We start from the raw sequence: 25,610 nt of genomic DNA, 5'->3' as shown, positions 1-25,610 counted from the left end.
CAGGTACTCTACCACTGAGCTATAGCCCCAACCCTAGATTTTTTTTAAAAAAATAGTTTTTTAGTTGTATATGGACATAATATCTTTATTTATTTTTATGTGGTGCTGAGGATCAAACCCAGTGCCTCACACATGCCAGGCAAGTGCTCTACCACTGAGCCACAATCCCAGCCCAACTGTAGACTTTTAATTGATGCCATTCTCTGGTTAAGGAATTTACCTGTATTTCTAGCTTGTTGAATTTTTTTAATCATGAAAGGGTGTTCAATTTCATCATCTCTTAAGATGATGATATGTTTTATCCCTTTATCCTATCAATATGCTGTATCACATTGATCAATTTTCAGAAATTAACCAGTTTTGCATTCCTGGGATAAAGTCTATTTGTTCATAGTGTATGATCCTTTTTTATGTTGCTTGACTACTTTTTCTATTGTTTTGATGAAGATATGAAAATGTCTGTGTATATCTTTATAAGGACTATTGGCTTCTGTTTTCTCAGATTTCTTTATCTGCTTTTGATATATGAGTAGTATTGGCCTCATATAATTAGCTGGGAAGCGTTCTACCCTCGTTTTGGGGAGGACTTATGAAGGATTGGTATTAGTCCTTAAAAAGTCAATGTAATTGAGTAGTAATGCCTTCTAGTCCTGGGATTTTTTTTTTTTTTTTGGTAAGGTTTTTTGGTGTGTTTTTTTTTAATTTGTTTTTTTTGTGTGTTTTTTTTTAATTTGTTTTTTTTGTGTGTGTTTTTTTTTTAATTTGTTTTTTTTTGTTGTTGTTGTTGTTTGTTTGATATCCTCATTAAACCCAGGGACGCTCAACCACTGAGCTATATCCTCAGCCCTTTTTATTTTTATTTGTTAAAATATTTTTTAGTTGTCAATGGGCCTTTATTTTTATTTATTTATATGTGGTGTTGAGGATTGAAACCAGTACCTCACACATGCTAGGCAAGTGATCTACCACTGAGCCACAACCCCAGCCCTTATTTTTATTTTTGATTTTGAGATAGGTCTCGCTAAGTTGTTTACAACCTCACTAAGTTATGAGGCTGGCTTTGACCTCAGGATCCTCCTGCCTCAGCTTCCTGATCCACTGAGATTACAGTAATATGCCACTAGGTAAATTTTTTAATTACGAATTCAGTCTCTTAAATTCTGTCTCTTTAGTTAGTTTTGGTTTGTGCACTTGTATAGGAATTTCATCTTAATTATCAAGTTTGATTACCTAGAATTGTTAATAGTTTCAAATTTATTTACCTAGAATTGTTCATAGTTTCCTCTATAATCTTTTTTATTTTTTATTTTTTTAATATAATCTTTTTAAAAAAACAATTTAAGATGATCTTTTGGGGCTGGGGCTGTGGCTCAGTGGTAGAGCACTTGCCTAGCATGTGTGAGGCTCTGGGTTCGATTCTCAGCACCACATACAAACAAACAAATAAAGGTCCATTAATAACTAATAAAAATATTTTTTAAAAAAGATTATCTTTCATTCCTACTTTTGTAAGTTGAGTCATCTTTCTTTTCTTGGTAAACCTAGCTAAAGTTTTGTCAATTTTGTTGATCTTTTCAAAGAGCCAACTATTGAATTAATTGATTTTATCTATTGTTTTTCTATTCTCAGTTTCATTTACTTGCATTCTAATTTTTATTTATTTTCTTCTTTCTCCTGGTTTTACTGATTTTCTGTTTTTCTATTCCCTATAGTTATAATTTTGCTATTTTTTCTTCATGATATGCATTTTATCTTCTTTCATTGTTTTTTACTTATTTTTCCTTTGGTACTAGGGATTGAACCCAAGGGTGCACTATCACTGAGCCAAATCCCCCACCCTTTTAATTTAATTTTTTTTTGAAACAGGTCTCTTTAAGTTGCTTAGAAGAGTCTTGTGTTGTTGAAGCTGGCCTTGAATTTGTGATCCTTCTGTCTAAGCCTCCTGTTGCTGGAATTATAGGAATTCCACTCTGCTTGGCCTTTTTCTATTTTCTTAAGATGAAAAGTTAGTTTGTGGGTTTGAGATCATTCAATCCTAAAAATTTTATTTATTTATTTATTTAACGTGGTACTAGAGATTGAAGCCAGGGGTGCCCTACCACAGAGAGACATCCTCAGCCATTTATTTATTTATTTATATTAATTTTTTTTTGAAATAAGGTCTTGCTAAATTTCCCAGGTTGGCCTTGAACATGCAATTCTCTTGCTTCACTTCCTGAGTAGCTGGAATTACAGGAATTATGTCACTGCTCCCTGTCTTATATTTTAACATAGGTGGTAACAACTATAAATTTCCCTCAGAGCACTGTTTTTCCTGAATCCATTATGTTTAGGCATGACATATTTTCTTCACTCATCTCAAAGTATTTTCTAATTTTCCGTTTGATTTCTCCTTATATCTATTGGTAATTTAGGTGGGTGTTATTTAGTTTCCACATATTTGCAAATTTTCCAAATTCCCTTCTGTTGATGATTTCTAATTTTATTCTACTGTGGCCAGATAACACTCTTTGTACAACATATGTCCTTTTAAGTTGATTAAGGTTTGTACTGAGGCCTAACGTAAGATCTATCCTGGAGAATGTGCCTTGTGACCTGGAAAAGAATATGCATAGTTCTGGTTTTGGGGGGTGGAGTTTTTTTTATAGACGCCTGTTAGGTCTAGTTGGTAAGTAGTTCTAGTCAGTTCTTCTGTTTCCTTGTTGATCAAATTATTCTGCCTATTATTGAAAGCCAGGTATTGAAGTATTCAACTATTATTATTGAATTGTCCATTTCTCCCGTCAATTCTGTCAGTTTTTTTTTGCATCATGTATTTTGGCCCTATATTGTTATATGCATATATGGAATAGATTTTTGAAGGTCTCTAGGTTCTCTTCTATGCCAAAGAGAATTTTGTGCCAGACCTCAGGATGAGATTTAACCAGTTCTCTTCATGATAGTCTTGAGTATCAAATGGGAAAACATTGACTATTTGATGATATATTATGTTGGTTTATTATAAGTTTCATGATTATAACCTAAAATGTTAATTAGTGGGTTAATGTTAATCAAAAAATTCTATTCTTGAGACCATTCCATTAAAATTTATAATCAATTACTTAGATAAATATAAAAATATTGCATATTGTACCAGTGGATAACAAAAGTTGAAAGTGATAGTAAATATAGGCTACCAGAATTAGGGTAAGAAAGCATCTTAAAAGATTTTAACTACAGGATGGCTCTAACAAGATGCAATTTGATTTAACCACGCTAAATGTATTCACACAGCATTAGCTGCCTTATATTGAATATAGTAATATTGCCTCCTATCCTTATCTACTATAGATTATTTGTGATAGCACAAGATGGGGATTCAAGGATTAACACAGGAGAAATCCAACTAGGAGGTTTAAATGGTAATGAGCACTTTGCATACTAGTTTAGTGACTGTTATATGGTAAGCATTCAAAAACTGTTTAAGAAAGGTAAAAGTAAAGGGAAAGAAGAAGGAAAGGAAGGAGAAAGTGAAGGAAGATTGACATAGTTGCAAAGGAAGCTAATGTAATTTGAGATTGAATTAACAGGGATTTATTATTTTCAGAAAATCCCATAGCAATGAAGTTCCTGGGGGAGGGAAAGTTAGAAAGTAGTGACAAAGGACTGCCTGTGGCCCCAAACATGGCCTATTTTGTATGTTCCAGGACATAGATTCCTCCCATAGTGTGGGAAGAGCAATTAATGGTTGGATTTAACTCTCTGGTCCTTGAACACACCTAAAAATATATTTTGAAATAGATATTAACAAGGTAGAGTTAGCATGACAGACAGTGCTCAGAAACCAAAGAATTATCTAAGACTCTTCTTTCATGACATATATCTAGTCCTGTCATTTCTATCTTTCCCTTCTCTTTGCAACTGAAAACTAAATGATTGAAAGAGCCTCCTGTCTGCTCTTTCAGCCTTCAAATAGCGTCAAATCTGATCCATCCCACTAAAGCCCGCAGTATCCTTTTAAAAAGGTAATTCTAGTCTCCAACCATATTTCTGTTTAAAACGCTATAGTGAAAGCAAGCACTTGTAGTGATTCCTGTGTGGTCTTTCTCCTGCCCCTGACCTCTGCTGCTGTCACACCACCCCTCTATTCCTCCCATAATAAGATGCAGTGGTTCTCTGACTCTCCCACTGTCAAGGGACTCTTCTCTGAAAGAATAACATTCCCTGGGTTTCCTTCTCTGAATTATTCATCTTTGCTGCCTGGGCATGACAAAACTTCTCATTAAGAGCCCTGGGTGGGAGGGACCTACTGGGCCCAGCCCCCAGAGCTAAACCAGAGAGAAAGTCAAGGGCAGAAGACAGGCAGTGGCAGGATGGGAGCTGCCCCCAAAGGGGCTGTGAGGAGGGGCTGTGAGGCAGAGACCCTGACACACAGAGCCTCGGGAGGATGAATGGAACCTCTGGAGGCTTGTGGCCATGAGATGAGCCCAGTGCTAGTCGGGGCTGTCATCCTTCTCCAAAACTTGTTTCCAATCCAGAAGGCCTGCTCCCACCAAGCCTTCCCAGTCTTCAGAGCCTTCTGAGGCTGAGCAGTCAGAGAAAATGCAATCATGGGACTCAAGAGACCTGGGCCTGACTATTAGGACTCTGGCTTGAAGCAGGGACAAGTGATCTCTATTGTAGCTAGAGAGATGTAAGCCATGTGGTGGAAAGGACAAGGTGCGGGGAGAGGAGATGTAATTGCTAGCTCCAGCTCAGACATTCATGGGCTGTGTGAACCCAGGGGCATTGCTGGTCTTCCTTTCCTCTGAGTCCTCAGCTGTATAGGTGTACTATGTGCAACAGGGATTCAGAGTATGGGATCTGGGGCTGAGGTAGGATAGAAAAAAAAGAATGAGACAAAAGGGAAGGAAAAAGAGACTGTAGCTACAAATTTAAAAGCCCATGATCAGACTTACTACCCATTTCCATGGTTTTCCTCCAAGTCAGTCACTCCCAAATTTCTGAGAAATCAACTAATATGAAAGTTACTGTAAATTCACCCACTTAGGAAAATTGTTGCATTTTAATAAAAGAATATGTGGACTATTAACGTACACAGTGTAATTTTTAATTAGATAAAGCACAGGAAAATGTATTTCAGTTCCTATATTAATGTTCCTATAGGAACATGCCAAATATTATCTAGATAGAGGAGACAATGGCAACTTTAGGAACCTAGAAGGCCAGACTGTCCTAAATGTCTTTTGATATATGAACAAAGAACTGAGTTCAGCAGGGTGATGTCATTCCTACATACATTCCCATGCCCACTTCTCACAGAGTTTCTTTTAAAACACTAGCCCAACACCCCAAAAGTGTGTTTCACTCTTGAGCAATCACCCAAACACCTTCTTCCTTTCAGTGCATATATTGCTCTATTGCTTTCTTTCACTGAATAAATCTGTGTTGGTGCTTTATTGTCTGAAGACCCTGAAATTCTTTTCTGTGGTGATAGTCAAGAACTTGTTCAGGGCAAGGTGTAGTCTTCTTCTCCCTTTTGGAGGGCCTTCCTTGGACACTCCTCCAGGGACAGGACCAGGTGTAGGATTCACAGCCCTGCTCTGCCTCCTGCAAGTTGTGTGATATGGACCATGCATTTACCCTGAATCAATCCCTCCCTCTGTCTTTCTCCCCTATATGAGGACACAGTGAGCTGGGAGTCATCTTCCAGCTAGGAAGTGGAACCTCACCAGAACCCAACAGTATAGGCACACTGATCTCAGAATTCCAGCTTCAGAACTGTGAGAAATGTTTCCACTGTTTTTAGTCACCCAGTCTGTAGTATTTTTATGGAGTCCCATGCTAAGACAGCAGCATTACTATAAACCCTGCCAGCTGTGTCTCTAGGACTGACCCCATGGAAATACTGCCACCAGCATTGTTGACCATTCTGATATGGGCACCAGTGCCTCCTCATCCATTCTTTCATCTGATAAGATTCAGCTACCATGTACCCTGTGCCCAGCCTTGAGCTATATGTTGTAGGATGAACAACAATTAGATAAACAGGCCCAGGCCTCCACCTCTTGGAGTCAAAGTCTAGTATGGAGGGGAACCCAAGAAGAACCATTCATATGGATATAAGATTACATATGGATATAAGATTACAAATTGTGATAAATAAAATAGAGTCAAAAACACGGTGTTGTAAGAGTAGATGGCCAGGGAATAACTTGAAGATGATGTTTAAGCTTTGACCCCTAGGGAGAAAGAAGACATCAGCTAGGCAAGAGTGGATAGGAGATTTGGGTGTGTGGAGGTGAGGTGTGTCCCTGCCACTGGGCCCAGGCATCATCAAACATTTTGTCTTGGTAGTCAGGCTCTCTGAGTTTTGGATACCTGCTGGCTTTCACTTAAATAACAAACTCTGCTACCATCTGGGCTTTTTAAACCTCTCCTCCTCAGATCACATGCATCAAAGTCACTAGGAAGACCTGTGAAGGTGATCACTGAGCTGTACCTCCTTCAGAAAATCTGAAAAAGGAGATCTGGTTGGGGCCTAAGAATTTGCATTTTAAGGAGGCCTCCAGTTGGTTCTGCTACAAATGTTCTGTTGTTCTTTTTACACCATTATTTTTTATATGAATTTTAGGGTATGCAAACATTTAGTTCATAGTAGCGAACAACTGTGACATAGTCATCAATTGATCACCCCTATTCCCACTACAATCCCATCATCTACCTCACTAGAGTAATCATTTTGTACAGTTAAGCTTCCCACTCCTTTTCTTAAAATACCCACTTTTATTCATTTTATTCAAAATATATGTACATTCTTTAATATGGCATAAATTATGTTTTCTGCTTTGGCTTTTGCCTTAACTTCTGCTTCTGCCATTTATTCTCTTCATCTTCATGCTTCCATTTGTTCTTGATGTTCAGTAGACCCTGAACAAATATTTCTCTAATTACTAGAATAATGAGGTGCTTAAATATGGCATACTTCACTAAAGTACCTGGGGACATTTCAAGTCATAAAAATAATGTCTAGGAGGGAAAGAGCTTTCTTCATGTGTGGAAGGTCTGTGTCATAGGAATGCTTGTTTCCAATGACCCTAGGACCAAGTAGTGGAAGTCCTAAGAAGTCATAATTTTACTCAATATGAAGGATCACTGCTGTTTTCAAGATGTAATAATCCACTTTGAACGATATTCACCATCACCTGAATTATTCTAGCATTGATTCTATGAGTCCTTAGACTTTTTGGTGAAAGTATTTAAGCACTGAATGGAGTTTAAACAAAATAACTTACCTTTCTTGGGGCTGGTATTGTAGCTCAGTGGTAGAACACTTGCCTAGCACATGTGAGGCACTGGGTTTGATCCTCAGCACCACATAAAAATAAATAAATAAGTAAAATAAAGGTATTGTGTCCATCTGCAACTAAAAATATATATATTAAAAATATGAGAAACTGAAACTTCAAGAAAACAAACTTTCTTGAAGTTATGGGATTTTGTGGGAGAAATAAAGATAAAGAGAGCAAGGAAAGAAAATGAACTCCCCATTAAAGGGAAACAAAGTATGGTGGTTAATTGTTACCATAAATACCATATCTATACATGCCATACATGGAATGCCTATTTTCCATACTATAAAATAGAACTAATAATAATAACCCTTATTGTTTCTTTGATGATCCAGAGATCATCAAATTTGGCTCTTAAAATATCTGGAGGTCACTGTTATGAACATTAATTCTGATTACAATATTGAAATACAGAAATACCATTTAAGAAAGTTCTCTCCTAGACTGTCAGATAAACAAGCTTTTACTCCTAAGACTAAAACCAGATAAGCCAGCTCTTATTCTTGTGACTAAAAGTAATTATAGATAAATAAATAAAAGGGCATGATGCTGTGAGATAATAATTCTCCAGCTCAATTTAGTATGTACAAAAAATTAGCATTAGGACAAAGTGTCATGACAATCTAAAGCATAACATCAGACATTAGAAGGATCGATCATTTGGTTTAAATGGAACTAATAACAAAAGCTAATATCTTAGTCTGCTTAGGATGCTATAACAAAAAGCCATAGACTGGGTGGCTTCAACAACAGAAATATATTTCTCATAGTTCTGGAGGCTGGGAAGGCCAAGATCAAGATGCTGGCAGATTTGGTGTCTGGTGAGAGTTCTCTTCCTGGTTTGCAGACAGCTGCCTTCTTAGTGTATCCTCATATAAGAGAGAGAAAGAATCTCCTATTCCTTTCTCTTCTTATATGGGCACTAATCCCATCATGAAAGCTCCACCCTCATAACCTCATCTGACTCTAATTAATTCCTGAAGACCTTACCTCTAAATAGCATCATATGGGGGGATTAATGCTTCATTATACAAATTTTAGGGTATGCAAACATTTAGTTCATAGCAGCGAACAACTGTGACATAGTCATCAATTGATCAGTAATTTTCATGATTTATTGCCCATGGATGTTCTTCTTATTTTACATCTACATAAAAGAAACAGAGAATGTGTGACTAAGCAAGAGGATCTTGGAGATGATCTCCCTGTCAAGCATTTCTTTCCTTTTTCTAATTAGAAGGAAAACTTAGATTTTAGTTTGGTAATTTTTAGTCAAATTCTTAAAGACTTGGGAAGCTAAGAAGACCCATAAGCTCTGATCTTAGCAATTTGTTTACATATTTAGGTACTGGGGATTTGACCCAGGGGCACGTTAACACCAAGCCAAATTCCCAGCCCCCCTTTTTTGGGACAGGGTCTCACTAAGTTGCTGAGGGCCTCACTAATTCCTGAGGGGGCCTCCTCCTGCCTCAGCTTCCTGAGTTGCTGGGATGACAGGTGTGTGCCACCATGTCAGGCATAAAACCTATTTGTTTTAAAGAGGACCTTTTGCATCTATTATATGCTGTAATATTTTGACAACTATGTAACAAGAACCTGACATTCTTTTTATTAATGTTTAACCTCTGAGCACACTTAAATCCAATATAAATAATGCAGTAATATTCAAGAGAAGGAAAAATCCTACTCTGGCATCTATTCTCAATGTGACACAAACATACTAATGCTAGAAGGGGAGTAGCTGATTAACATCTTGAAGGATAGGAATGATTTATTTCCCATATACTCTTTGTCAGGGGAGTTTCTAGGCACTTATGCATTTAATTTCTGGCAATCTTCACACCAATAGGGTAAGGAAAACACTGTTTACTCCCTCACACAAGCTGAAGAAACTGAGGCTCGGCAAGTTCACACAACTAACCTAAGGTAACAGCCATTTAGTGATTTGAATTCAGGAAGATTTAAGTGTATTTGCTTAAAAAATTGTTAGTACAGTAAATACAACTAAACTGTATACTTTAAAATGATTAATGGGCTAGGTGCATGCCTGTAATCATAGCAACATGGGAGGCTGAGTCTGGAGGATCACAAGCTCAAGACCAGCCTCAACAATTTAGCAAAGCCCTCAGCAATTTAACAAAACCCTGTGTCAAAATTAAAAACAATGAAAAAGAGGCTGGGGATGTATTTCAGTGGTAAAGTGCTTCTGGGCTCAATCCCCAGTACTGTAAACAAATAAATAAATAGTTAATGGTTGTATGTGAATCTTCAATTTAAAAAAAGTAAAACAATTTAAAAATCAGGAAAAAAAATCACAGTATGGTAAACTGGAAAGTGCCTAATGCATAGCTTTTTGACTAGCCAGCCCTGTGACCTTGAACAAGTCACATAACTGCTCCAGACTTTGGTTTTCTTGTTTATAAAGCAAGAGAGGGATGGACTAAATGGGTGATTTCTAGGTGCCCCATGAGTGTAACAGTGTATAGCCTATTGTGGTTAGTCTATGGCAGAACACTGGTCTTTATTGTCCCCTTGTGGGTGAAAGCTGAACTGTTCCTCTCACTGTATTTGTATAATACTTCAGAATAATCTGTTCTTATAACAAAAATAAACTCAATTCAAGCCAACTCTGTGATACCATTCAGATAAGATATCTGGATGAATGAATATTTTGCTTTTGATAAGTTATCTTATCATGTTGACATCGGCTTAAGCTCATAAACTTTCTAAAGAAAGTAGTACATGTGGTCCCAAATGTGATCAGGAAGAAAGGACAAATCAAAGAGGCATTTCTCTCCCACTTTCCATTGTTTTCTATTTTATCAGAACACAATCCTTTTAATGATTTGCTAGTATATGTTAAAAATACCATAAACAAAATTAAAAGAAAGAGATATGGGAGGGGATTGCAGAAAAACAGTGATATGGATAAGATTGAAGGTAATACCTAGAAATCAATAAGAAATAAAAATGAATGTTCCCCATCCCAAATGTGCTAAAAAGCAGAAGGGTCTATTTACTTTAAAAAAACAAAAAATAGTCAATACCTATATGAGAAAATATGACTCTCAAGGAATTAAATAAATGCAAATGAAAACACACATTTTCTCATCCCTCAATTTGGGCAAATGTGGTTTAAAAGGAAGATAATTTTTTATATATGTGGGTGTTTGGGAAAATAGGCCTGCTCTTATTCTACTAGTGTTGATATCATTTGGGACAACTTTCTAGATGACAATTTGACAATACATACTAAAATCCATCAGAACATTCATATTCTTTGGTCCAGAAATTTCACTTATAGGAAACAGAGATATGAATTAGGATTAATATTAGGGACACTTACTGCTGCTTTATTTCATGAAAAGTAGACAACTGGAAAATAACCTGTCTAGCAGTACATGTTTGATTACTTATATTTTGGCGAATCCTTTAATATAATGTTTTGCAAATATTAAATATAATTCCTAAAAGAAAAGATGACATCAAAGAGTTTAGTGTGTACTAAGTGAAAAATATTACAATCAGTCTATAAGTATCCCATCAACTTCTTGATATAAAATATATATTGAAAATCCTCAGTAAAAATTAAGATCTCTTTATCTTGGAGTAATAAGATTAAGGATGACTTTCATTTTCTTTTTATTGCTTTTCTATTTCTTCTGTTCCCTCATTTTTCTGCCATGGATGTTTATAATAAGAAAAAAAAAATAAAGGCAAAGTTTAAAATGTTTACTGGTGACATTAAGAGAAGATTCAAGGGCTACCAATACGTGTTCATCAATCAGCAGACTTTTGAGTGATATATTACAGAACACACCCCTGAATATATGCTTTTTCTGAAGCATCCAGGAACAATGTAAGGGAAAAGAGAAGATATGAGCCTGTTTTTTGCTTGCTCACGCATGAACCACAGGAAGGCATGATTTGCATTTTTATTCTAATCGATAGAGCTAATGTGGAATTAAGAGCTATTTCTTTCATTAAGGCAACATTTTCTAATTCCTTTTTATCAATTCCATGGAAGCAGCACAGCATGGCAGGTCTGGTTAAAATTCAAAAATGCTATAGTGAGACTCATTGCACATTTACCCATAGTTTACAGAGCTAGAAAGGAACCAACAGATTACCTAAAATACACATGTTCACACACATAAAGCCCACTGTTTAAAAAGTCATTCATCTAAGGCTGAATAATAATTCACTGTGTTTTCTTGGAGAAGACAAAGAGATTTATGAAGACACACAGATCACTGCAGCAGTTCCTACACGACAAAAGGTGATAACTCTCATCTTGAGCTGTGAAAATGTTTTTTTCTCACTAGGAAAACACTAAGTAACCCTTTATTCTCTGAAAAAAAAATCCAAGAAAACATTACATGAATATCACCACCACCACCACAAAGCAAAATAAAAGGCAGATAATTGATCATCAGATTTTGTAAGCACATCAATAAGAAGATTTTTAATAATCTTTATTTTATTTTGTAAACTTGCCCAGATTCTGTCATTATCCCTTCCTTCTGTTAAAAAGACTAAATAATGTGGATTCTGTTAGTGTGGGAAACTTGAGAAAATAAAAGAGATCATCTTGGAAAAGGGGAATATTAGTGAATATACCAAAACTCACTCACATATTAACATTATGCTATGACATGAATGTTCCCCCCCCCACAAATATGTATGTTGAAATCATAACTCCTAAGGTGATGGTAGTATTAGGATGTGGATCTTTTGGGGAGGTAATAAGGTGATGAGGGCATAGCCTCCATAAATGGGACTAGTGCTTTTATAAAAGAGGCCCCAGAGGGACTCCTTGTCTCCTCCACACAGTGAGAAGGTGCCATTTATGAGCCAGAAATCAGGCCCTTACCAGACAATGAATCTGTCAGCATCTTGATGTTGAAGTCCCCAACCTTCAGAATCATGAGAAATAAAATTCTGTTCTCTATAAGCCATCTAATTATGTGGCATTTTGTTATAGCAGTTTGTACTAAGGGTATCATAGTTTACCTTAATTAATTAATTAATTTTAGGAAATTAAGTGTGAGAAAAATCACTCCACTATAATTAATGATACATCTCCATGGTAAGGAAAGAAGTGAAATGTCTGGATGAAAGAAGTGAAATTGTATGGATCACTGAGGTTAAAAAATGCCATAGGGATGACTCTGGATAAATAAAATGAAAGTAGAGATGCCCACCTCAACTTCCTTCCCGAAATTATTCAAGCGAATTCCTCAATTTTCCAGTACATTTTGAGAATTTGATTATAGAATAGAAGAGAAACCATGTACTCTACACCCCCCATTTTCTAGAAGCACCACAGGCAAACTATTCCCCCTCCTAAATCAGACTCCATTCTATTTCTTAAGATACCAAGAAGGGATTTCCTACTGGGTGATGAATCAGGCAGAAATACAACAATGACAGAAATCCACCTTTCTGGTTTGATAATATCAATCAAGAATGAGAAAATACTTTTTTCCATTGCAATGCTGGGGATCAGACCCAGGGCTTCATGCATTTCAAGGCAAATGTTTTACCTTTGAGCTACATCATCAGCCTGAGTAAATCTTTTTTAGGGTGCTGTAAATTTATGACCTTCTATAGCCTGAAAGTTGCATTATTATAAGGTAATCTAAAGGATTTGAGGTACTGTATTTGAAGCATGGTGTGAAATTACATGGCAAAAATAATTTTTTTCCTTCTGATATTAATTGTCCAAAGTTCCAATAGGCAATAGTAGATAAAGGGGGAAAGAGGGATAAATAAATGGCAGATAGAATCAATATGATGAAATTATATGCAATGGAGAGATTATTAAAAGGTCACCATCATGAATATCCAAGCCATGTGATGCTAGTGTATCTTTTTTATTAAGTATTTTTTGGGGGGCTGTGGCTGTGGCTCAGGGGTAGAGCACACGCTTGGCACACGTGAGGCACTGGGTTGGATCCACAGCACCACATAAAAATAAAAGTATTGTGTCCATCTACAACTTAAAGAATACATTTTAAAATATATTTATTTATTTATTTATTTATTTATTATGTGGTGCTGAGGATTGAACCTGGTGCCTCACACGTACTAGGCAAGCACTCTACCACTGAGTTACAACCTCAGGCCCAAATGCTGGTGTATCTTTAATGTCTGTTATGTGAGAGTCAAGAGATAAGAATATTTACCAAAATTAGCCTTTGTTTTCTGATTTGTTTCACCTATATTTTCATATTTTTCTAAGATATGGACAATTCACCAGTCAAGAATATAAAAGGAATATTTATATTTTGTTTCTATTTATGATATTTTAACACTAATTTTAAATTGTACTAAAGAAATAGTTAAGATCTGATTTCTACTCCTAATACACTGCATGCATTAGAAAGTGGTATAAAATAAAAGGAAGCTCCCCACCACAATCTTTTGAGTTTGCTTCCCAATCAATACAGCAGTATCTGCCTGATTACTAGGCAGAGCTGCTTGGCATTTATCACATGAAATATGATCTGGAGGACACATCAGGTACATCTGGGGAAAAAAGTGATTTGATGGACAAGTACTATTTGCCACACCCACAAATCCCTCAAAATGAGGGAGGAAAGAAACATAAACATCGTATATTGGTTATGTAAAATGCACTTTTATTCACTTTTATTCACACAGATGAATTTATACAATTGAAAGAAAATATCTGATACACAATTTTGAGATTTTTTAGCAGCACCTGCAACAAGAGATTGTAGAATACCTCAGATAATGTAGAGATGGCTGAGGCAGGCACAAATGAACCTGAAATTTGTCAATCCACTGAAGACATATGGAATCTGAGGCCCCCTGAAAGTTAGCCAATACATGACAATAAAATAAATATTCTGCATGATGTTTTAATGGACCATTGAAAAACACTATACTTCTAATTAGAAATATATTATTCCAAAAATCTAGTGTTCATTAAAAAACACATATTGAAAATATTGCACTGCACATTCTAGGGTACACAGTCAAATTCTAAACCTATATGCACAGTTCCTGGTACACACAGACGTCAGCCTTTGGTGTTTTAATCTTACCTAAACTATATGCCAGCACCCACTGAGTGATACCAAAATGCCACTGTTTTTGTAACTTAACATTAAGTACTTTTGTTCCGTTATCATGTAGTAATTTGGCAGAAAAACATGGTATGGCTAAGAAGAAAGGGGCTTCAATTGACCTGCTGATAAAATTAACAGTTGTCTTGGATGAACAGGATACCTATGAATTAAATACCCATGTAACTTTTTACTCAAATGACCACATGCCACTCTACAAGACAAGTAATTTTGTGAATTGATGGAGGTCTTTATGAAGGCCTGAGATCTACAAATAGAAACTATTATAAGCAGAGTGCAAGTAGAAAGAGAAGGCCCCAGGTCTCATGCACTTAAAAATACTTAGCATTTAACAGTTCTGACATACAGATTTCACTCTAACATGATTGTAGCAAAAGGATCATAGGACTTGGAAAACCAGTGTGGCTCACTATAGGCATAGGCAGGATAGGAACCAATACTTAAGAGCTGTGGGGTCCCAGTTCTGGTTTTGACTTCTGGCATCAAAGTTAATTGGACAATGGGATCAGGACTATATATGAATTGGAAATACTGAGTTTGACTGAGTTGAGAAACTGTCTCCTCTTGTCTATGTGGCCAAAAAGTCCCAGAGCTCTTAAAGCACATAAGGTCCCACATGTAAGGCTGATTCCATATGTGGCTACAATGGAGAGTTCTAGGCTGTATACCTGTGAAAGTTCCCTCTTTTGAGGGTCCTTTCTAACTGTCCCTTACTACACTGGGTCATGATTATTATCATAGATGTTTTAAGTACAGATTAAAACTATGCAGGATGAACAGATCAACCAACAAGAACCAGACTGCATGCTCATAATACAGTACACAATTGGCAGTCATGGTAATAAAAATTGTCAAACCATTTTCATTTTAATATGCTATCTTTAGGCAGTTTGTATAAGAGCTTAAGGATTTTTCCTGTTATAGTGCAAAAGCAAAAAGCTATGTAGTTGCTGTTAAAAGCTGATCACAGAATGGTTTGAGAATTTTTAAAGTCCCTCTCTGCAGTCTTAGTTGTTATCTTCAGATAAATGTATCCACAACATGGCACTGACATGGTTTATAAATTCACAGAACTTAAGAGCTGGAAAAGACCTTATGCTAAACATGTAGCCAATACAGAAATTCTTTTTATAGTATTTTAACAGATGATCATCCAGTGAGTATTTTCACTGGAAGGGAGTTCGCTATTAAGGCAATCTATTCCACTGTTGGGCAACTCTAGTTATAAGAAATTCATTCCAACACAACATTAAAATCTGTTCTTTTGTCACCTTCAATGTCCTAGATTGGCTGGCCAAACATACAGTACTACATATAAGAAATCAGTTCCTTCTTCTCTACTAAATTTATTTGAGTCTTGACTCAAACCTGGTGAGAAAAGCCTGTTATCTCCCAAACTTTTCTGAAGCCTTCTCCTTAAGCCAGCATGGTGAACCAAAGGACCATCTAAATTATGAACAGGGAACACTGCACCCAAAGCCATATACTAAGCAGCACTGCTAAATTGAAAAGAGGTTGTCAGAGAAGCAACATCTCTATGTAGCAACAGTAGACTTACGAAGAAAAAGCAGATCAACCATTTATTTGCATGGGTGATTGGAATATCTAAGCATAATCCATTCACTAGTATCCTGTAACTTTAGATCACAGGATTGCAATTAATTTCCAGTATCATTAGAATCTCATATTGAGATGGTATTTTTTTTGAAAAGCTCAGATGGGAGTAAACCATATATAAGGACTTAAACAAATCAGTGTACATCTTAAACTTTTATATTCCTAATCATCATAATCTCTTTATAATTCAAGCTTAGAAATTCTTATTTTTATATTCTTTTATCATAACATAGCTCAGAGTTTGTTTGTGTTTTTCCCTTTGGCAGAAATGTCAAACTATTTGGCAGGAGTCTGATGGTGACATTTGCTAGTTGATTAATGGAACGCCTTAAGGGATAGCTGTAGCTCTTTAACTCCTTCATGCGGCTGGGTTCTAGGTTTAAACTGTGATTTTTAAAAATATTGAAATCTCTCAGGACTAAAACTCTCTGAAGTGTCCTGAGACACACAGGAAGGGAAAATAGCAGAAATCACGCAAAATACACTTGGCTCAATAAAGCTTTTTTTTAAAAAAAATCACTCTATAACTTCAATTTGAAAGGTTCTGATTTCCAATCAGAACCTTACCTCTTACCCTCTTGTGTGTGTGTGCACACTTAGAGGGGCACAGTAATTCTTACACTACTGATTGACCAATTTAGGGCATACTTTTTTAACAGCATGAAGAACCTGCTTTGGAGCCACTGTTCAAGTCAATGGTGTGACCTAACATGCAATGCTCCAGCTGTTCCTCTACAGCCAGCACTTGCCTGACAGCTTCTTCAAAGGCCACTGTCACATTAGTATCATCTTTGGCACTTGTTTCTAAATAAGGGTAATCCCCATTCTCCATGCACCAGGCTTGTGCTTCCTCAGTAGTTACCTGCCTATCCTCTTTGTCTACTTTATTACCCAGAACTACAAAGGGGAAGTGCTCAGGGTCCTTCACATCTGCATAGTAGATGAATTCTTTTTGCCAGTTACCAAGGTTTTCAAAGCTCTGCCGGTCATCCACACTGAAGGTCAAGAGGCAGCAGTCTGCTCCCCTGTAGAACGGTGTTCTAAGGCTCTTGAACCGTTCCTGCCCTGCAGTGTCCCAGATCTGGAGGGTTACAAAGCGTCCATCTACCTCCAGATCTCGATTTAAGAACTCTACCCCTATGGTGTGAAAAGCCTGGGAGTCAAACTTATTGGTTACATAACGGTTCATAAGCGAGCTTTTCCCCACTCCACCATCACCCAAGAGAATGACCTTTAAGAGGAGGGATTTCCCACTCATTGTTGCAGCACCAGACAGGGAGGAATTTGTAACCAAGAGAACCTGAAAATATATGAAAAAGTGGTGGGGAAACAGTTAAACCTGAAACTGAAATCAACTTTATAGCACATTTCTCTGAAATATGAGGTCTTCTAATTTAGATTCTGTTGATTTACACTAATTAATTGACATAGAATAGCAGAAGAAATAACACTTTTTGCATATGGGGAAAAACAGGTCTTGTTTTTCTCAAATCTTTTGCCTGTGCCAGGAAAATGGCTGAATGCCATGAGTAAACCAACTAGCAGATGGTCCTATAATTTGGTTCAGTTGTGACCCTATTCTAGGGGAGAGAGCCTAGAACAGAAATGCCACTCAAATGTGTGATCATAGTAGCTTCCAATTTGGAGAGTTCCAAACAAGAGACAAATTGTATGAAATTGATTTGAGGTTTGAAATTTGCTCCTCAGGGATGTAAAAATTCAATAAGTATTGAGGAGGGAAAGCTGCATAAACTTTTTTTTGGTACCAGGGATTTAACTCAGGGGTTCTTTACCACTGAGCCACTTTCCCAGCCCTTTTTATATTTTATTTTGGAGGCAAGGTCTTGCTAAGTTGCTTAGGGCTTTGCTAAGTTGCTGAGGCTAGCTTTGAATTTGTGATCCTCCTGCCTCAGCCTCCTGAGACACAGAGATAACAGGCCTAAATAAGCTGTATTTTTTATTTGTAAGTAGAGGTCTGGGTCAGAATTAGACTGGACCCCAGAATATGGAAGAGAGAAAAATGTCAAGTTTTTTCAGGCATTTACCACATTGTACTTGCATTGCTACAGACACTTAAGTTGATGACAGCTAACTGATTATCAATATAACAGATTATTAAGGAAGTAAATCTTGAATAGCTAACCAGTGTTTGGATGTATGTTCTAATTCATAAAAGCAACATATGAAAACTCATGGTGAAATCTAAGTGCTAATAATTATACAGTACCTTTCTTGTTACCTCTTCAACATGTTGACTCATAGACTACCAGAGTATATCTTACAGTACAAAGATCAAATGTCTACTGAACAAGTACCTTTTGCCATATTCTGTTAGGTACTTTTTCACATTAGGTCCAATGTGGGAACTCAACAATGATTATGCTAATTGAGTGATATTTATGCAAGACACCCAAAGGGATGAAAACTAATTACTAATCAAAGGGGTACATACCAAAGAGCTTCTGGAAGTACAGATATTTAAAATATAATTTTAAAAAATCAGTAGTCTTAAAATTATTTTGAAATGTATGTGTACTAACTATATATTTTCTAAATATTTCTTTTTAAAAATATTTTTAGTTGTAGATGCACATAATACCTTTATTTTATGTATTTATTTTTATGTGGTGCTGAGGATCTAACCCAGTGTCTCACACATGTTAGGCAAGAGCTCTGCCACTGAGCCTCTGCCCCAGCTTTAAATATTTCTTTTTAATGAATCAAATTTTAAAATACCAAAATCCAGAGTGTACCCCCATGGCATACCTACCTAGTCAGGTTTTTGTCGAAATTTTAATCTTTTTTTCTTTTTTCCAGTTGTTGCTTTATTTTTTTCTTTTTATGATTCTAAAAAACAGAATGAGAAACATTACTATTTTTAAAAAGCATGCATAATAAAATTAAGGTAAGTCTATATATAAAAATACATTCAAGCTCTCTTTGGTTCTTGCTTCCAAGATGAACAAAAAAAAAAAAAGGAAGGAATAATGTTTGTGCCAAAAAGGCCTGTGCACCCTATTCATTGTATGAACTGTACCCAGTGTGTACCTCAGGACAAGGCCATTAAAAAGTTCCTCATTCAAAACATCATTGTAGAAGCTGCAGCCATCAAGGGCATTTCTGGAGAGTGTTTTTAATGCTTACATGCTTCCCAAGCTCTTTGTTAAACTGCATTACTGTGCCAGTTGTACCATTCACAGCAAGGTGATTTCCTAATCTTGCGAAGCCTGGAAGGACAGAACACCCCCACCCAGATGATTTAGACCTGCTGGGGCTGCCCCATAACTTCCACCAAAGCCCATGTAAGGTCCTGAAGGAGTGAAGAAAAGCTATCCTCAGGGAAAAATAAAAAAATAAAATGGAAATTATAATGAAAAAAGAAAACACATTCAAGTAAGGGGGACCTAAAGCAATCTTGAGTAACTTTCAGAGGATACTTTTCACGAATACACTTGAATTCAAACTGATTCAGATATTTAACATGAACATGATTTTGTCACAAAAATTTAACTTTTCCTAATTTGAGTGTACTTTATGTAATTTAAAAAATGATGTCAGGGCTGGGGCTGGGGCTCAGCGGTAGTGCACTTGCCTGGCATGTGTGAGGCACTGGGTTCAGTTCTCAGCACCACATATAAATAAATGAAATAAATGTCTATCAACAACTAAAAAAAAAAGAAGAAAAAAATTTAAAATGATGTCATTTTTCTATTGAATTCTTCACTCAAATAAAAGTAAATCAAAGAGAGTAGCTGATATTCCTAATAGATGACGTTCAGTAAAAAGAAAGCACAGAGGAATCTAAACATTTTGAAATATTAATTCAGAAATAAAACTCGTTCCCTTTATACCTACCAACGTTCTCAACTCCAAAAAGTCATTAGTACACTCACCAATCTGCCTTGAGGTTGTGTCTCATTGATTTCTCATGATCAGAGCAGAAAATAAAATTATGTTTGTGGGCTTCCTGTTTACAATATATACTCTTGAGAGAAGATGGGAGGGGAGGGGAGGGGAGGGGAGGGGGATAGTAGAGGATAGGAAAGGCAGCAGAATACAACATACACTAGTATGGCAGTATGTAAAAACGTGAATGTGTAACATGTGATTCTGCAATCTATATACGGGGGAAAATTGGGAGTTCATAACCCACTTGAATCAAATGTATAAAATATGATATGTCAAGAGCTTTGTAATGTTTTGAACTACTACTAATAAAAAAATTAAAAAAAAAACAATATATACTCTTGGCTAATTATTTTATTCGTTAATTTAAATCATCATCTTGAACACAGGTGTTAATATTTAGCTTGCCTTATTTAATTCAAACATACTTTCATTTAATATTATACTTAATTATAGTAAGAGTCTTATTGAAGCAACATCAAGAGTATTGGCACCAGTAGCACCAGCTGGGCATGGGGGCGCATGTCTGTAATCCCAGTGGCTCAGGAGGCTGAGGCAGGAGGATTGTGAGTTCAAATCCAGCCTCAGCAAAAGTAAGGCACTAAGCTACTCAGTGAGACCCTGTCTCTAAATAAAATATAAAATATGGCTGGGGATGTGGCTCAGTGGTTGAGTATCCCTGAGTTCAATCCCTGGTACAAAATTTTAAAAAAGTACTGGCCTCAAAAGAAAAACAGTTTCTAGAACTGTTTAATGTTCTTTCTTACTGAGGGATAAAGAAGCTTTACAAAAATCCTGGATTTAGTAATTTCATGCTATTTAAAAAATAATCAGGAGTTCATGTAAATCAGTAATTATGAATTTAAACAATATCTCCTAAATTAATAGGCTTTGTCTTCCTTCTTGATCTGTATCTATAGAATTCTCAAGTCTCCTACAACTCCTGAATTTTTTTATCCTATTTTTGTCTGATTTCAAATAGGTGTTGTTGAATCTAGCTCCAGGAACAAACATTTCTTGTAATGGAAGTGGAACAAGTGTCAGCACACTTCTTTATTATCTCTTTATTATATTCTTCCTTTATTCCTTCTTTCCTTCCTTTGTTTCTTTTGTTTCTTTCTTTATTTATTTTTTGTGGTGCTGGAGCTTGAACCCAGGTCTTCATGCCCATGCTAGGCAAGAGCTGCTTATTACTCTGATTTGATCATTACATATTATATATGCATATAAAATTATGATATTGTACCCCACAGATGTATCCAAATATTATGTCTCAATTAAAAAACTCATTCTATATAATTGACATTATACTGCTTAATTTTGTTAACAAAATTTTAATGTATGTATTTCCTACACAATCAATTTAAAATTCCTGAAGGAATTTTAAAGGAATACAAAAGACAGTAGAATGGTTCTAACATAATTTTCCTATGTACATATATGAATATACCACAGTGAATCTTTACATCGTGTACAACCATAATATCAGGATCCTAATTAGAATAAGATGTACTTCATGTTTGTATAAATAGGTAAATTGTACTCTACTGTCATGTATAACTAAAAAGTACAAAAAGAATTCCCAGATAGTAAGACCTCTGTTGGTATATATCTTTTACCCTGTGTTTGGTACTGGGGATTGAACCCAAGGGTACTCTACAACTGAGCTACATCCCCAGCCCTTTTTATTCTTTATTTTGAGACAGGGTCTCATTAAGCTTTGCAGGCTGGCCTTGAACTTGCCATTCTCCTCCCTCAGCCTCCTGAGTAGCTGGGATTCTAGGTGTGCAATACCATGTTGGCTTGTATATTTCTCTGAAGCCCCTTTAGCATGCAACACCTTCATAGGGATAATCAATAAAGATTTGGTTATGAATTAACTGATCAGGCAGGAGAATTAATGCCTCTGAATTAATGGCAAGATACAATAGATCTATAATTCTATAAAATGTCCAAATATTATTTTATGAAAGGTCCCTAAAGAGTAGAAGTGATGAACTTCACTGGATCATTTTTCAGACAGGATTTAATAGGAATTCCATCTGGAAATGCTCCAGTTTCCTTCCCCTACCACATTTTAAAAATTAATAAATATTTCAAACACTATCGTCATTACTACTAAAATTATGAGCAGCTGGGCGTGGTGGCGCACACCTATAATCCCAGCAGTTTGGGAGGCTGAGACAGGAGGATCATGAGTTCAAAGCCAGCCTCAGCAAAAGTGAGATGCTAAGCAACTCAGTGAGATCCTGTCTCTAAATAAAATACAGAATAGGGCTGGGGATGTGGCTCAGTGGCCAAGTGCCCCTGAGTTCAGTCCCCAGTACCAAAAAAATATCACAAGCAAATTACTTCATGTTTTCAATGGATGCTATCATCCCCGCTATCATTTGTCAATGTTTGAAAATGAATATGATGTTCTTCATTACATATTTAAATTAAAAAACAACCTGCATAGTATAAAAACCAATGAAATAATTTTCTCCCCCAGAATATGCCATATTTAATCCAAACCTTAAAAGAAGGTAGGATTAAGAAGGCAAAAAACTTTGATGATTAAAAATACATTTCATAGAAAAGTCAACTTCTGTATGCATTCCTTGTAGTCCTATATAGGCTATGATTTGGACCCAATTTTTTCCCCAGCCCTGGGGATTTAACCTAGGACCTTGCACATGCTAGGTAAGTGCCCTACCACTGAGCTATAACTCCAGCCCTTGCACCAAAATATTTATTCTGATTTTAATCTTATTCAGAGAAAGATCTGGCTTTGACTCAAATATCCAAGAGATGCAATTCCCCTTTGTTACCCCCCAAACAGATTAACAAGCACTCTCTGAAGATAGCTTATTCATTTTTTTCTCCAATTAGGGTCTCAGTCTTGGACAGTATAGTGAATTGAGAATTCAATAATCCCCAGCTCTTTGTTCTTTAGCACACTTGAAACCTTTTGAATCTGCTGTTCCTGCACCCACACAGGCTATTAAAATTATTGTATTTAGTTGGAGATGCTTGTGAGTGGGGGTGGAGGTGAAGGAGAAACAGTACAATGAAGAGAAAGATTGAACCTTTGAAAATAGTACACTTTAATGTGATGACAGGAGAGAGGCAGACAAGCAAACAGACAATGTCAGTCCAGTTGCCATGGGACGGAATTGTGCTCAAAATCAGTAGTGCATATTGTTTGAGAGCAAGTCTTGAAAGGGATGTGTACTGCAGGGCTGGGTGGGGGAAGAGCAACAGGGGATGGCTAGGCAGTGTATGAGAGTAGCCTTCATGGAAGTCTGCACAGAGGAGAAGCCATAACTGGATTTGTGGGGAAAGCCCATCTTGTTGCAACAAACTGATTAGGGCCATTCAATTCACTGTTGAATTCTAGGACAATATTCTGAAATACTGAATTGGAGAATTGAGTGCGGCTTTCTTTAACATATGTAAAAACCAACACAAATAAGAAATGATTGGATCTTTCAGATCCTTTAACATAAAAAGATGTAGATTGTTTCTAATACAACCTGATGCTTGGTGTGTGTGTGTGTGTGTGTGTGTGTGTGTGTGTGTGTGTGTGTCGGGGGGGGGAGGTGTTTCGAAGCGGGAAAGCTCTATGACGCACTAGATTCATTTTGCAGAAACAAGTTTTCAGCTATATACCCGCTATGAGTCCAAATGTCATAGCTGCCATGTCACTGAAATGCTGTTCCTACCTTCATGCCCACTTTTATATTTAATTTGCAACTCAGAGGGTCCAATGTGAAATTTCATGTCTAATCTTTGGCTCTTCACAACCATAGCTCTGGGGCTATAAGCCCAAAAACACACTAGGTAGCAACTTGGCCCTGTTCCTAGGCCACTCCCCCACCCCCAATATAGGTAAGGTAAGGTTTTGATGACATTAAAGGAGCTTGCTTAGGAGACCAGGAATGCTGGCAAATGTACTTCATCTGCACTGTTAGCATTCGGGACTTAGGAAGTGAGATGCCACGCATAGTCCCAACTACCTAGAACCCAGGTCCTCTCACCTCATCCCCAGCTCTTAGAGGCAGCTGTGGCGCATGCGCACTGGGCCACACCCGCTCCCCAAGGAGCTCTGCGCCTCTGCCGGGCTTTGGCAGCCACTACGGATTACTCAGCAACGCCCCCTCCACCATCAAATAACCCCGACTCCGACCCCAACAGAGCCTAGGCCCTTTTCCCAAGGTGTAGGTGGCCCTGAGGGTCACCTATAAGGTCCCTTCTCCCTCTTCCCACAGGCCCCCACCTCCTGGCCTCCCGGGTCCGCCAGTCTTAGCCCCTCTTTCTGCCCACGCACAGGCACCTTACCCAACACAATGGGAAGGAGAAAGGAGAGGGCTGCGGGTACCACGCAGTCGGTTCTGCGTGCCGCGAGTAAGGCTCCTCAGCGACACCGTCACAGCTCCTGCTGCTGCCTCGTCCTCAATGGGGCAGCAAGTGCAGCTTGGACCTCGGTGGCCTGACAGCTGCCGCTCGCTCCCGCCGCTGCCGCCGCGCAGCGTCTCGCGCCCGCGCCCGCCAGGGGAGGGGGCGGGGCCCGCGCCGCCTCCTCGTGCCCCTTTCTTGGCGCTGGGGACCCATTGTGGCCGCTTATCGCCCTTCCATGTGGAGAGCGCTCCCTGGCTGGCTCGTTCTTATTTCTTGCTCAGTGCCCAACCCTGATCTCCCTCATCCTCCTTCCCCTCCCCTAGCCTTATTATTAGTAGGCACAATGGGCGTCAAACATTGCTCTCCGGTTTAGCTCCTCTGCAACGAGGGGCATAAGGTCCTCAGACAGAGCTAGCCACAGCCCCATTCCCTGCAGTTACCCACCGAGCTACCGCGTTTACCGGAACTCTAAATCCTTTCATTTTTGCCAAGGGGACACACATACATCTTCCCATTTCAAATAACTCAGGAAATATGATCACATTAGTAGTCCCGGAGGTGGTTATCGCTCATGTAATTCTCACGACAGTCCCAAAGGAAAGTCCAACCACATCTGTAGCTTAGGCACAGAAGACACAGGGCCCTTTATCCTTACCAGTTATTGTCTAGGGGACCACAGACACCATTACTTGAGGTTTTCAGAATTGTTGTTGGGGTAGAATTCAGTGTTCCAATTGTGCCTACCTGCATCTCTGGTACTGTCAAATCCTATGTCTCTGGTACTGTCAAATAGCTTGTGATTCCCCTCACCTCCTGGAATCAAAGACAAATCTCCGGAGGTCATTTAACTTGCACTCCACCTCACTGTGAATCAGATTCATCTTTTAAGCTTCTCTGTTGTCTGAAAATCTGTGTCTGTGTAGCACTGCCTGTATTCACCAAGTGTCCCTGAAAGGCCTTCACACCCGACCTCTCACCATTTAGACCACTCTTCCTCTACCTATTCACAAGTCAAACACCACTCAATCAATCCCACCAGGTCCCAGCTTAAACATCACTTCTCAGGATAACCATGCTCCATAATATCAGAATAGAGACAGTGCCTCAAGTTATTATCTTATAGTCTCCTGCAGTTTGCTGTATTTTTACTTTATAACAGTTATCATTTATGGTGGTAAATTAAAAAGTATAATTAATTGCTTGATAGTTTTCTTCCCCCACTAAGCTATATTGCCCAATGAGGTCAAGGACTGTGATTATT

The 25,610-nt window shown here is 37.6% G+C and overlaps 1 protein-coding gene across 1 annotated transcript; it reads right to left on the bottom strand.

The window, feature by feature from the left end:
- Positions 1 to 13,954: 13,954 nt before the first annotated feature.
- On the bottom strand, positions 13,955 to 24,611 carry Rab9b (RAB9B, member RAS oncogene family). Its single transcript, XM_021725233.3, has 3 exons — positions 24,290 to 24,611; positions 18,834 to 18,910; positions 13,955 to 17,363 (listed from the first exon to the last, which is right to left on the bottom strand). Exon 3 carries the CDS (start codon positions 17,319 to 17,321, stop codon positions 16,716 to 16,718), a length of 606 nt encoding a protein of 201 aa, XP_021580908.1. The 5' UTR covers positions 17,322 to 17,363; positions 18,834 to 18,910; positions 24,290 to 24,611; the 3' UTR covers positions 13,955 to 16,715.
- Between the last annotated feature and the right edge of the window lie 999 nt (positions 24,612 to 25,610).

The sequence above is a fragment of the Ictidomys tridecemlineatus genome, chromosome X (assembly GCF_052094955.1).
Source record: "Ictidomys tridecemlineatus isolate mIctTri1 chromosome X, mIctTri1.hap1, whole genome shotgun sequence".
NCBI lineage: Eukaryota > Metazoa > Chordata > Mammalia > Rodentia > Sciuridae > Ictidomys > Ictidomys tridecemlineatus.
This window is presented reverse-complemented; position numbering and strand designations above follow the sequence as displayed.